The sequence below is a fragment of the Vidua chalybeata genome, chromosome 1, assembly GCF_026979565.1.
Source record: "Vidua chalybeata isolate OUT-0048 chromosome 1, bVidCha1 merged haplotype, whole genome shotgun sequence".
NCBI classification, from domain to species: Eukaryota; Metazoa; Chordata; class Aves; order Passeriformes; family Viduidae; genus Vidua; species Vidua chalybeata.
This window is the reverse complement of record NC_071530.1, coordinates 20,557,389-20,572,357: the sequence shown is the minus strand read 5'-3', so window position 1 is coordinate 20,572,357 and position 14,969 is coordinate 20,557,389. Positions and strand designations below refer to the sequence as shown.

General features: G+C 37.6%; 1 protein-coding gene across 10 annotated transcripts in view; it reads right to left on the bottom strand.

Moving 5' to 3' along the window:
• Positions 1–1,698: 1,698 nt before the first annotated feature.
• TRDMT1 (tRNA aspartic acid methyltransferase 1) overlaps positions 1,699–14,969 on the bottom strand; it is a 41,529-nt gene continuing 28,258 nt past the window's right edge. For 7 of the 10 annotated variants that reach the window (XM_053966968.1, XM_053966985.1, XM_053966994.1 and 4 more), the window contains 6 exons: positions 14,091–14,160; positions 12,724–12,807; positions 11,864–12,231; positions 7,837–7,894; positions 6,723–6,852; positions 1,699–2,315 (listed from right to left, as the gene is read on the bottom strand). In XM_053966968.1, coding sequence (XP_053822943.1) covers positions 2,215–2,315; positions 6,723–6,852; positions 7,837–7,894; positions 11,864–12,231; positions 12,724–12,807; positions 14,091–14,160 — 811 coding nt within the window. In that variant the 3' untranslated portion in view covers positions 1,699–2,214. Of the gene's footprint in view, positions 2,316–3,820; positions 3,942–6,722; positions 6,853–7,836; positions 7,895–11,863; positions 12,232–12,723; positions 12,808–14,090; positions 14,161–14,969 lie in introns of those variants that run through there. The other 3 variants (XM_053966947.1, XM_053966958.1, XM_053966937.1) reach the window with 3 other exon arrangements.

Below are 14,969 nucleotides of genomic sequence, written 5' to 3'. Positions count from 1 at the left end.
ATTATTTCACTTTTTTTTTCCTTCAGAAACAGCTCAAATTAGCAAACAGATTCAGTCTTCACAATCATATTGAATTAAAATTCACTATGCATATGTAACAGGCTCTGTATTATGGTATCAGTTTTAGGTGCAGCTAGGTACATTTCAATTTACACTTCAACACTGCTAATTTACAAGAGGCATATAAAGCATTAAGATATGCTCTACACACAAAGGAATTGACAATTAACTGTTAATAGTAATATTTTTCCAAATATTACTACAGTGAAGCAGAATGAATAGAATATTTACATTATTTAGCAGAAGGAAATTCCAATTTATATATCAAATTAATATCCTTTGCTTTCATATCTATGTTTGGAACATATTAGACAGCAAGAGATCTTTATACTACCACATTTCTACCAAGAACAAGACCACACAGATACTAGTTATTGATCCGGCTGATAAATCTACACAATAACCATTGTAGGTATAGGTAACCATGGTTCACTGTCAAAAGCACACCTGCTTTTTGCAGTTTAGTAGCCAGCACAGCAATACTTTTTTGACATTTCAGTACTACAAGTGACCAGGTGAGGACAGAGGCCAATCTCACCTTCTCTAGGGCTTTGTCCAGAGCACTTTCAGGAGAAACCATTTCCATTTCTCTTTTTCAGCTGGAACAGCCCAAGTGGCCAATATGCTCCTGGAGAATCAGACAGGCTGAAGTAGGTCAACCCAAGCTTTTCCTGGTTTAACAGTCCACAAAGCAGCAGGCAAATCAAGACTGAAGAAGAAATGCAGGACCCAGCATAAGATAAAGCTGCATGAATTTATCTACATACATTTATTTTTAAATTGTTTTCAGGACTACAGCAGATGAAAACAGCTACAGTATCTCCACAGCAGCTCTGCTCTCTGTGGCCTTCACTTTCTCCTGCACCACCAAACCCAGATGGAACATACCAAGACTGTTTCTGTGTCATCCCATGGGTTGGGGGAGAGGGGGGAGAAAATTCATTCATTTTTAGGACTGGCAACTTTAACTTACTGCTTAGGTGCACAGGAACTATGATCAACTACAAAATCCTTCTGTCTTCTGGCACATAATCTCCCTAAGGATGCTTACTAAGTATCATCTTGCCTCTTCCTCACTGAAGCTCTTTTTAATCTAGATACCAATGGGAAAATCCCAAGGAAAGGTAATTAGAACACATGCTTCTTTAGAGGGCTTTCAGTTTTCCCATTATTTTCTCTATAATTTCAGAGGTACTGAACTCACAAGACTTGATTACAAACCCATTGAGTCCAGCTCTATGAGGCACTGTGCAGCAGTGGCACTGGGGATGGCCACATGCAGTGGCTTCACCTCAACATACACTCCTAAGCCCAGTACTACTACCAAGATTTGTGAAGAAATTTTCAGAAGAAGCCCATATAGTTTTTCTCCGGTTCTTATGTCACAGGAACCTAAACATGGAGCTTTAATTTTTTTTTTAATGTCTTTTACATGTAGATCTTTGGTAAGGAGCAATGATCTTATCCTAAATAATATAAGAGAAACAGGGAAGTTATTGTCAGGTCTGTGATAATCTTGAAATATTTTCATTCAGCTGCAACTAAACAAATCATTCCAGACAAATACAGTTGGGTTCCAGAATCCTATGAGTATTTAAAAATGAGACAACCATAAAGAACAACACGAAGTCTTAAAAATTGTATATAAAATACTGAATTTATTAGTTTCATGAGCTACAAAAATCACATCAAAATTTCAGATCATATATACAGTAAATCTTTTCAGAATGGACCACTTACATTTAAAGATGAAGACATATTGAACTTGGTCTCTGAACCTAATTGAAACAGCTTTGACACAGTTTCACACAGTACTGAGGAAATGGTTTTAAGATAAAAAATAAAGTAAAATAAAATAATCTTATCCTTTCTCATTGAAGTATTTGCATATGCTGCTATTTTTCATTCTGCAAACTAAAAAGAACTTTTAAATAAAGCAAATAAGTCCTGTAAACTGCTATTTAAATTAAACACCTATAAAGTTTAAATCCATCATGAATTCAAGTTATTAAAAATATATCAAAACTTTTCAGCAAAATGTCTGGACAAATATCTTGTCAAGCTGGGGTATTTGTCCAGGTTCCATCAGCTTTCTCCTAAAAGATGGAAGTATTTTCTGTCACCAGTCCATATGCATCAGTTGCAGGTTCTAAATTATTCAAGTAGAATGGAGATCAATTTTGCCACCACGTGTACGTTGAGACTGTTTCCCAGAAGACGATAGCATTGCTTTACTGTTACCTTCTCAGGAAAACCTAAAACAAAAACATATAGTGCAACATCACTAGTCTGGGTTTGTTCCTACTTTTTAGACTATTTTTTTTTTTCAGTGAACATTTCTTAGTGCAGTTATCACAGATTGCAGCAGGATTCATCCTCCCTCCAGCCCCCCCCCAAAATTCACAAAGTTACAAAACCAATTCACAACCAATTCACTGGATTTGTATCAGTTCTTCTATTAGCAATACTGCCATCTCTAAAGTTTCCCAAGAAGCTTCAAAATATTCCTCTGTTGTGTAACTACTGCTGATCTACCTTCCCTTCAGAGAGCTCAAAACATCCAGCAGTCTCAGGGAGGGGCAGCAGCACTAAATCCCTGCACAACTGCTACTCTAGATAACATCTACAGAAGAACACGACCACAGCAGAAAGAAAATGTGACAATTCTGCAGATGGACTAAACTGTACTCCATAAGCTTCATATTGTACTTCCCACATGATCCCCTCTAAGAGCTCAGTCAAATCACAAGTCTCTCAGTGCAATATACCACCCATGCAGATTAAATGATGAACAAGGCTTATTCAGTGAGTGATCAAGCAGTTGAACAATTTTCCGTGTCATTCAATGCTGACCCCATTAAACACACTCAGAAATACAGACAGCAGCAGAAATGTCCTTCCTATAGTAAGTGCATGGGCTGGCAGAAAGAAAGGAGAGCCAGTAAAAATGACACCAGCCCAGGTATTGTGAAAGGGCTGTGCTGTGTACTGACTTCCAAGCTCCTGAGAGTGAAGCAGTTTTGAGCAGCCAGTTCATTTGCTCTGTCCTTGTTTGCACTCTTACCTTATTCCAACTGTGAGGTAAAGTACATTTGCTTCAACCTGAGTGAAAGATGAACAGCAGTGGTGACTTAACTGCTAGGGTCATATAGTAAACTGCTGAAACTTGACCACATTCAATTAGCCAGCCATGCTGGCTTTTGTTTCATCATTCCCTAAGGAGAAACACCTAACTTTGACTCGGAGGTCATCACCACCCCAATTAGACCCCAATTAGCTCAGATGCACAAGCACACTGTGAGTGCAAGTAGCGATATGTATGCTCTGAAATTTTCACAGCTCCTCAGAAAATACTCTGTCCCAGAGAGAGCTCAGGAGAGAATGTGGTTGGACAGTTATTGAGCCAAAGGAGGCTCTGAGGAGGAGGTGGTGTCTGGGAGGAGTTGTTCCATCCTTCTCTGCCAGTTACTAATGCCTCGAATGTGGACTGCTTTGGTAAACACATCTTCTGCCAGCTCCATCAACTCTGCCCAGCTCCCTGGCACTCACATTTAGGCAACTGTTCTTCTGTCTTTGGAACAATCACTTGCACTCCCACACACACTTCCTGAGATGGAGTTTTCATATTCCATCAATGAATAAGGTACAGAATAAAGGCATTTTAAAAGAATACATGAAAATAAATATGTATTTATGCACACACACACACGCCCAAGAATTCTACCTGAATCCTGAAAATGTCAGGGTTTCTCTTTCCTACCTTTTGGCAACCAAAGCCCAAGAATTAATCTTCAGAACTCATGGTTTCCTTTATCCCAGGCCTCCTGCCTCTGACTGTTAACATTGTCTTGCACTTTCTATCTTCTTGGCTCCAGAGTGGCCTACATCAGAAGGTCAGATTCAACAATGTCCAGTATGCTGGCACTTGCTGCACAGCTCTCACTGTAGCATTTATGTCACACACAGTACCTGAGGACACTGAGGTCCTAACAGCACGTACTTCCCCACCATGCTGGCTTTTGTTTCCTAAAAGCTCGCATGCATTGCTAATAAGAAAAATGGAAAACACATCCTGACATCACTCTCATGAAAGCAGGTCACAGGTGCAAGAACACTCTGTTCACTTTTAATGATATTGCTGTGGGACCCACCAGAGTGACTAAGATAAATGACTGCAGTATTTCATTGAACTATAGTGCAATCACTATCTATACATTTTAATGTTAAAAGCACAAATAAATCTGGTCATGTTAGGAATGAACAATGACTTTAACCCTGGACCTCAGATATTAGAAAAGGCCAACAACTTCTTAAAATTAAAAAGAACCATTTAGACAATCACATTTCTTCTGATGATACTGTAGCTGCACTAGTAACAGCATCTGCTACAAAGCTGCTGACAGTCTGTTCACATAGTATTCAGCTTATAGTTTCCTCATGCTCCAGTTTCTTGGACCAATAACATATTTACAGTAGGTACAATTCCAAGCTTCTTGGTTTTGAAAATTTCAGCCTAAATGTTGCTGTCACTACAGAGCACAGTAGCAGGGAACTTATAACACATTTTGCTCTGAAAATACCATGTTTCACAATAATTACTTGAAGTTTAGCATGGGAGAAATGCTGTCAGGGCAACACCCTTTGCTAGAGCCATAAATATATCCACTTTCATAAAAAATCCAGAGCTTGCAAATTCTCAAAGAAAACTGAGATTATAGTACCTAAATTCACTAAAGATTTCTATCAACCTAGAGTCAAATAACACTTTTTAAAGCAAAAGTGGGAGAAGTTTTAAACACAAAGAAATGTCAGACTTGTGACTCAGTGCAGGGGAAAATGCATGTTCTGCCTCTGACTCAGGAGTATATGCCAGAGGAAACCACTGAAGGAGAGAGAGGCTTGCTTTATGTGTCATCAAAGTTGGAAAAGCAGTATAGAGAGGGGGAAGGGAACTGCAAGAACTATAAGACAGTTATAATACTAACTGCCATAATTATGGCAAAAGGGTACTCTCCTCTGAAAGGTGGAATCCCAAACAACAAAACACAGGTCTGCTAAATTAACATATTGTACATGGTGATGATCTGGATGATCCTCAAATTCAGAAGCCTGATTTGTCTTCAGAGCTCAGTTCTGGCTTGCAAAAATATTGAACCTCACAGGTGTCTCTGCAGATGAGCTCTGAACAGAAAGCACGGTATCAATCCAAGCACTATGAAATTATAAAACTCAGGTTTCACAAACTGATCACCCCAAAGAAATGGAGTCTTCCCAACAGAAATTGTCTCAGTTCTCCCTTTCTAAAATACAAGCATCATTAACCCTATTGCACCTCTCAGTAATGTTGCAGAGACTGATTTAACAGGGGAAAAACTCCAGCTGTATTTAAAAAAAGAGAAAATGGGCAATTTTGTGCTCAAAAGAGACCCTGAGCAGCATGATAAGCCTATACAAGCCCAATCCAGCTCTGTTAAGTTCAAGTATCTTGACACTAGTCTACATGAATATGAAACAGAGCTGTGCTAAGAGGCTGTCTGCAAATAGAACAGATCCATTAAAGAAGAGAGGCCATGAAAAAACATTGCATGTTGGTATGTAACAACACAGCACACACTTGCAAATACTCATAAACATGTAAGCTTAGTGCTGGCAGCTCTAGTTTTACTGTGCAACCTTGATAATGTTCTCCAAATGTAGCAATTTCAAATATAACAACTAATAAATGAAAAAACAAATTAAATCTGTGAAAGAAATACATAGAAACAAGTCACATTTCTCAGAACTTTAAGTCACTGAGGAAGTCAAAGCAAAATATAACAAATTACTCTTATTCTTTGAGCAATCTAGTCTAGTGGAAGGGGGGTGGAAATAGATGATCTTTAAGGTCTCTTCAAACACAAACCCTTCCATGATTCCATGGATTCTTCTGTTGCTGAGTGACAATAAATTGATCTGATGTGATGTCAACAGGACAGTTTCTTAGCAGACAGTAACAGCTACACTTTCCTGTTTGCCCTTTTTTACAACGAGAATTCTGATGAATTTACTGTATCCAGTGTACTGATACTGCTGAGTCTTGTTTCTTGACTCCTTCCTCAAAAAAACAACCACTTAGAAAATGAAGTAACTGACCAAGGGCTGCCTTCTCTAGAAAATAGAGATGGCTTAATAGACTGGTTACTCCTCAACAAAGAAATATCTGTACCATCTCAAATTCCCTGTAAGCAGCTGTAAATGTGTGGAAGGGAGAAAGCAAGCAGCTGAAACACTGAGAACCACAAACAGACTTCCTAAGCTTGCAGGATATGTTGATTTACCACAGTTGTGAGTAATACCGACTGCTGAATAAATAGTTTCAACCTTAAACAAAGGTATTCCTTCATTGTGCTTCATTAACAGAGCACTTTACATGCCAAAATCTTCTTCTTAGCTTATGAAGACAAACCTCACCACAGAAGCTGGCTCTTACAAAACATGAAAAAAACGAGTGGAAATTTAGAGAAATTCAAAGTTAGCCAAACAACAAGAATGAATCAATCACAAGAACTGAGTGGTCTGAAACAAATGCAAAATAAAAAGATTGGATTAGTCCCAGTAAAAAAAAAAAAATACATTGGCATTTCTGAAGAATAATGTAGAAGTGTGCATTTTGTGACACATACCAAATTCCAAAGGGAACCCATGAAGATTTGCTATTTCTCTTGGAGTAAAGTACCTCAGTTTTAGTGTTGACAATTTTATAAGCTTCTCTTCTTCTGGTAATTCGTCAAGGTGTTTAAACACTGATTCAAGCTATGAAAAATAATAAAACCAAGAAATATGACTGATGCAGGCCAGATATGCAAAATTTACAGTCACATCTTACTAGAATATTTCCTTAATTATCAAAGTGACAAAGACAATAGCATGTTTTGCTTGAAAGTGTCATTTGCATTCTGTTCTTGCAGCCAGCATCTCAACACAGACTTGCAAGAAAGAAATCAATGTTGCCATGAGGGCGTTCATAATTTCTTCCTCCAATGGGGCAATCAAAGAATAAACATTTGTTAATGACAAAGGACAGTGACTTAAAATAACTCAGTAACAGACCATTATTACAAATTAAGCCGTGTGGATGCAGCTGTTTATTATTAATACTCTCACTTTGAGATTATCCAGAATTCCAGAGCTGCATTCCTTATTTGCTTAGAAATGCCTTATAATATTAGTGAACAGCACAGAAGTGCAGGAGGAAAGGCTTGTGTACAACACAGGCTTTGTGAAAAGTATCTTTGAATGCTGATTAACCAGTACATTTATTACCTTCCTCAATGCCTAAATACCACTTGGTCATGAGCTTAGTATCAATAGTAGAACTTTTCAAAATACTCTTCGCAGATAAATAATAATTTTGGAATTCAAACATGTTAAACATCTGACAATATTTCCAGAATTATATGCATACAAAAAACAGCTCTTGATTCACTGTACTGTAGGTTCTCCATAGAACTAGTAATTTTTAAGGTTTTCACATACCCTTGTGAAACCTCTGTATGACATGACAGATAATAAAATAATAGCAACTCATATTCTCCTCACAGAAAGACACAGATATAATTTTGGTCTAAACAAACTGCTGTCTAGGAACACAAAGTAAACCAATTGGAAACTCAGTTGCCATTACATTTAAAAGATTTTTTTCTTATAATATTCAGAATAACAAAGGAGAAGACAGAAAAAAACCCAAGTGTCAAGTTTTAAAACAAGTTATTTTAATATGTTAGATCACACACTTACCTGTACATCTACTGCTGTTTGCAGAACTGAGCCGGTCCCTTCTACATAGTGTCCATACCTTAACAACAACAATAACAAACTTATATTAGTATTTTCACTGGATTTCATGGCATTGCCAACTGCAAAGGTGAAGGGAGGTTACTTAGGTTCCTTTGCCGTGATGAACAAACAGCCTCCTGGATAGATAAAGCAGAAAGCCTTGTTATAAACTCTGCTAACCCCTGGAGTGTAGTACCCTCTGAATGTGCTCTCTGGGGATGAGTCTGCCCTCGGTGCTCAAGGGCTTATCCACACTAGTGTCTTATACATGGCAACTACACAAAGCCAAGGAATTCAAGCAAAGGAACACCAAAAAAAACCCCATCTACATTGCCTAAACCAATTTTACATTATGGCAAAATGTGTTAAAGGTCAAATCAGTGCTCCTTATTAAAAGGAGGACCGCTAGTGTGAGCCTCCAGCTTTAATGTCAAAAAGCTGGACAAACTGAATGTCAAAAAACTGAACAAAGTGGTTCAGTCAGGTTTAACTTCTGGTTGCTTGTGGATTTTCTACTGAAGGAAGGGTGATGGCCAGGCATCTATGCAGAGCAGAAGAAAGAAAGAAGAAGAAAAACAATTAAATCCAAGTAAACAGTAAGTAAACTTGCATTCTGAAACCTATGATAGCTGTTCTGCATGCTTTGTGGTTGATTGCTTAACAACATGTTTACTCTGTAGTCTCTTCAAGGCTATAATTTAAATATAATCATGGGCTTTCAGAAACATGCTCTATTGGTCTAACTACGGCAGTTTGAACATTCTGAACAGAAAGAGAGTGAGTCAAGACAACAGATGGCTTTGCCCTTCAGAAGAACTTCAGAAGATCCCCTGCATTAGAGGGATGTGGTCTGCATCAATTGTTAACAGACACTTTTCTCTAGTTTTATCTGTACAACTGTAAAGGCAATTATAAAGGTCTTTTGTTCCACATGGGACCCACTCCTAAAGCATGGCACAAGTTATGTTTCAAGCCTCTGTAATTCCACAGTGAATAAAAGAACACTCTCCCTTCAGCACAGACACAATGACCCAGCATGGCTCAATCTTGAGTATTTCATGCTCAGCTGAAAAAGCTACAATTAGTTCTGCCAATAACAGCCAGAGCAGCACTCACTTTAAAACAAAGTGGTTACAAATCTTCCTCAGCATTAGAACACCTAAACACTGTTACAGATTACATACATGTGGAATCTGTTTTGTAAATACATCATCTTTAATTGGTTACTCGCATTCTGCAAATTCCCAAACACAAAGTTTTAACAATGTAACACACACAGCATTGAGGAATCCTCATCCTCTTCCTCTTATATACCATCTGGTAATATTTCAGTTTAATATAACTGAGCCAAAATTAATAAATGGGATAAAATTCAGAGTGGTATTGAAGTGTTTTATTGGGAAAAATAAATATTCCTGTCTAAATAACTGGCACTAGAATACAGAACTCCTCCCCCCTCAAAAAAAAATCCAGTTGGTGTCTGTGTGCATTGAAGGCCACGTGTGTGTGTGTATGTGTACACACGGATGTTGGTTTTTTAATACAAATGTGGGCATATGGCTAATGTAATGTTAGCTGGATTGTTATTTATTATTATTGAATATGCTGACTACAGAAAAGTTAACATTCCTACCTTAGATCTGGAACATAATTAAATTTTGTCACAGTAAAAAAATGACGTATTGATTTTCTGACAAAATTCATTACAAGTTTCATTACAAGTTACAATGAAAGAAGTTGGCTTAAGAAATTACAGTCTTCAGTTTTCATCTGCTTCAAGATTCCCTGCCTCTTTTTGTTTCTGTAAGCTTTAAAAAAAAATCTTTTCATTTCATACATGTATTTTTTCTGGGTATATTGTGTCGTATATTATGACTGACAGAAAGTAATTTCCACAAAGCAAGAAAGCTCTTCTGTAATTGATATTTACACTATTTTGAAAGGTATCACTTCTCTTGTCAATAGCATATCAAAAATTTAAAGTATGTCCGGAATGACTACATCTAGAGAAGTCAGATACAATTTTTTTCCTCTGTCCTTTAAAATAGTCAATTTCCTTTCAAAACTTCATCCACCACAAACATACTCCAAAGAGAAACCACAGTGTTGGTAGTCTCACAGAACTAAGCAATCATTCACTAAGAGCCCAGGAAGTCAGGGTCAGAAGGGCACACAGAATTACCTGCTTGATCTCTCATGCATTACGGGCCATTACATTTTGCTGTATACTCCACCAAAGCTTTTCAAAAGACATACTGATATAGCAAAAATCACTGATGAACTATCTGTGTTTAAAGTCCCTGAATTAGAAAGGAGTAGAGATGGCATACCCAGATTATTTCCATCACATGAACCTTGCTAGAAATACCTGAAAACCAAAGAGAAAAGAGGGACATTTTTCTTCCACTCTCAAAGTTGATGGTCAGTGAAACTTACAAGAAAGACACTAGACAGCAGAGGGATACTCTATACTACCTGGAGTGCTGTTCCATCCCATTCACGGGTCTTTTTCCTAGATCTCATGCTTCAGAGAAATAAAAAAACAGAACTTCTGGAACAGATACATAAGGGACTTATTTTTGGCCTCAGAAAGTGACTTTAATGACATGTAATTATAAACCTTCTTTTAATGCAGAGCTGTAAATGAGATGATTACATTGAGAAACATATTGGCAACCTTCTTCCCCAAGGGTTCTTGAAAAACAGAAGATGGCAGATCAGACAGAGCTACCACCACAATTACCTCCATTTCAGCAGAGGGATAAGAGTCATCTTCCCCGGTGTCAGATTTCCCACCACTGTGTACAGAGACTTGATTTTAACTACTCAGGAGCCTCCTTCAGTGTGATTTTGATAAACATGACCACAAACTACTATGACATATTCTAGTGAAACCACAAGTGGCCAATTACTTTCGATGACACTTAAGGCATACATACGACACATAAGACACCATTCTGGCTAAGGGGTTTTTTGACTATTCTAGTTAAGAAAGATATTCCATGAGATGCTGACTTCCCCTCAACTCAAAAGAGTGAGGGCAGAAAAGGCACATACATATATATCAATGAGAGCTGAGGGAAGGCCTTTCCCACTGCACAAATTTCAAACTTTGAAATTCTTTTTCTCCTTCTTTATTGTATAAAAGTTAAAAAAAAAAACCTGCAGGAATTCTGTCAATCTGGCAGTCTAATTTCTCCAAATTAAAAAAAAAAATTGTTACAATTAGCTTTAACTCATCATTCAAGACATTTTATTGAAACACTCAGCAAACTCAAAAAACCAATCCAATTAGAAACATTTAGCAGTATTAAAAATTCCCACAAATTTGCAGGCTCCAACTGGAATGTTTCAATACAAATGCATTCAGTGGAAAACCTCCTGACCAGTTGTCCACGGAGTTTCAGAACACTTACCAACTTCTAGAAGTCAAACTTAAAATTGCAAGGTACAAATCAGAAAACTACTAGACAGAAAAGCACTGATGTTCTGCTCCATCAAATATAATTTGTAATGCAGCAATCTAACTGGTTTCCTGACAATCCACAGCTATTCTGATCTACATAGCTGAAAAATCCAAGAAATCAATAAAATGTACAGTGGAGACAGATTTAATGAGGAATGGATCTGTCATGCATGACACTTTGTAACTTCATTGAGCAATATAAAGAAATTCATTAATGAATCAGCACTATACCAGTCTACTGGAACCATATTTCCGCAGGGGTAATTAAGCTTCTGTGAAGGTCAACCACAAATGGCAACTGTCTTTTGTGAATGCCTTTTTGGAGTGGGCACATGATGTTCTGCCAGACAGATTCTCATGTAGGCATTCCACTGGACCAGCAAGCACACTATAAGGAGATTTCTTTCAAAGGCCTAGGGTTTTTTGATGAAATACCTCTCTATGATTTTACAGGACACAAGTGAGAAAATACACTTAAATTTTCAGGACATGATTTAGCAAGACATTTTCTTGGCAACTTACCCTTTTGTAAAGCACGTGGACCTCCGACAGGTGGGTTTAACAATGTCTAACAAGAGAGCATAGCGCAGTAAGGACTTTGGTGGTAAGAAATATTGACTCATTTCTTCATTTTCCTCTTCCAAGAAGTCTTTTAGCATTTGAATAGAGGAATCATTATCTTGATTATGTTTCCTTTCCATTTCTTCTACTGTTTCAAGCTTAAATAGAAAGGCCCCTTTTGGTAAACTCTTCTTGCTGCTGCAATCTGGACCAATGTTTGGATCCAGATTCTTCTCACAGGACAAAGAAGAACTGGTTTCACCCACTTTGTCAGCGACTTTTTCCTTGAGTAAATCTTCTGGATCCTGATCTGGGAATCTTGTCAATATCTAAGAGGAAATTATGACAAAAATAAAATTAAAGAACAGTATTTAATAAAAAAACTTGACAGTCAACCATACAGAGAGTAAGAATTCCTTCCATGTTCACAATAACCTTTAGATGTTATTTTTATGAAGATTTCAAAAGCAGTAGTATCAAGAGTAGTTGACCGATTGGCAATGATGTCAGAACAGCCTCAAATAATTGCCTTTGCAGAAAGACCTTTCCAAGTGTTTAAAAAATATAGCAGTATGACCTGTTTTCTAGCCCACTATCAGGCTAGAAAACACATCTCCCAACTGTTTAAAGCCATCTAAGCCACAGATTTGCACATCAGTCCTTACAAAGCTCAATATCCAGACTGAAAAAGGAGACAGATTTTAACTTTTATGTTGGACTCACTAATTTTTCTCCATTTATCAACACATACCACTAAACTGAAAATTTAACCTTCAATCTTCATGAAATAAAGCAAATTGAAGTAACATGAATAGACTCACTTGACCAGGAGCTTGAAAGGAAAATGGTTCTTGGTGAAGTTTTGCAATTAGAAAATACCGCAGCCTGGAATTGGGAATGCCAAGCTGTAATCAAAATTCAGAAGCCTTTAGTCCATGTGATGGTAGAGAAAAAGTGGTCTATAGCATCATACAAGTTATCTGTTGTTACATGCAGTAACAGAACTATGACATACTAATATATTTTATGACTTCAGAGACATCAGTATTCACAGAATCAGAGATTAATAAAATGGTTTGTGTTGGAAGGCACCTTGAAGGTCATCTAGTTCCAAGCCCCCTGCTGTGGGCAAGGACACCTTCCACTAGACCAGGCCAGCTTAGAGTTGGCCTTGAACACTTCCAGGGATGGGGCATCCACAGCTTCTCTGCACAACCTGTTCCAGTGCCTCAACACTCTCATCACAAAGAACTTCCTCCTGATTCTAACCTAAAACTACTCTTTAAGTTTGAAACCATTCCCCCTTGTCCTGTTACTGCAGACTCTTGTCAGTCCCTCTCTGTCTTTCTTGTAGTCTCCCATCAGTACTGGAAGGCTGCAATTAGGTCACCCTGAAGCCTCCTTTTTTCCAGGGTATTCTCTAGTTGATAATACCTACACACTTGTAACTTCCATACCTAAGTACTCCCAAAGATCCAGGTGAGCAATTATTCTCTGCATCTCATGGTTTTGACTTTCTCTGCAAACGAATATGAATGTAAATAAAATTTTATGTGACACAAATAGAAAAATTTACATGCCTCACGATTTCTTGGGACAGGTACTATCTATTTTCTGTTAAAAGCAAAAAAGTCTCTCTTTGTCTTTTTAAACAAGGAATTGTAAGACACCTAGCAATTAAATAAATCTATCACAATTGGTTTTCAAGCTACATTCTGTTAGCTTCTTTCAAATATTTATGGTACTTCACTGATTCCAGTTAGTCTTGCACAATCTGAAATCCCTCTCAAACTTTTTTTCAGTTTCCAGGGTAACACGGAAACAAAGCTCCTCCTCCCACAAGAAACAGTCACATTTTCTGTGCTGGGAAATCCAGAGGCACTTCTGAAGCAATGAGGCTCCTGCAGGGAAAACCACCTTCCTGGTTACAGTGTAAATTCATGCCTTCTTAAAAATATCAAATGGTAGCAAAGCAATATGGGACTAGGATCTGAACACAAACAGCAATAAAATACTGGCATAAACCAGTATGAGAAATCAGAAGTCATGTCAATTGGTTTTCTCATTCAAGTGTATCTTCAGCTTTGGGCATAACTCTCTTTTCTAATACAGAAGAGAATTTTCAAATGTTCTTGGACTCAGTGCACTTTGAACTATTAAATAATATTAGAGCAATTTTAGTACTCACACAGATTGGAGACAAGAGAAATTCCTGATATTTAAATCCACATGTTGCTAGTGTTTGCAAAAGTTCATTTCTGAAAGGAATTAAAAAAAATTACTCCCTTCACCTAGTCTTTAGCCCCTTTTTTAATCCTAAATAAACACAGAATAAATTCAACATCATATTTACCAAAGCATTCATTGAAATAATTGGACAGCAAATTATTGATATGTCATCCACTACTGAATTTGAGAGACAACATACGAAGTTCAGTGTTAGAGACTATTATACATCCAAATGCACCTCACTCTTACTACAGTGCAAATGCCTCTTCAAAAAACATCCTATTTCTAGGAAAGTAATTGTAGTGTGTCAACAAGGAAACTAATCAGAGGGCAAGATACTCTCTTTATTGGGAATCATAAAAAAGGAGATTAAAATCACCACAAATAGCTCACTACTTCCTCCTGCTCACATACACAGTGCCAGTTAAGCCTAACAAAAAGGCTAAATCGAGGGATGACAAAAATCAGTAGTTTTTATTATAAAAGTGAGGTTGGACTGTGCTTTATAAACAATGGTTTTTCCATTGTTTGACTGTAAGGGAAATAATCTTAAAAATACTTTTCTTCTATATTCCATGCAGACTGCACTAGGCTGGAACTATACAATAGGCAGGAGCTGTGACCTGTACCCAGCATTGCATGTGAGACTTCATCCCAGGCGTCTTATATAAGAGAAAACAAGTGTCCTAACTGGGGTGTTTTCTGAAGTACAGCTTGTCCCAAGCACTGGCCAGCAAGGCACAGCCTAGGGAATCCCAGGGGCTACAAGAGAAGACCTTGAACACTGAACCAGCTAAGCATGACTCCCAGCTGCCTGCCATATTAATTAAGAGCATGA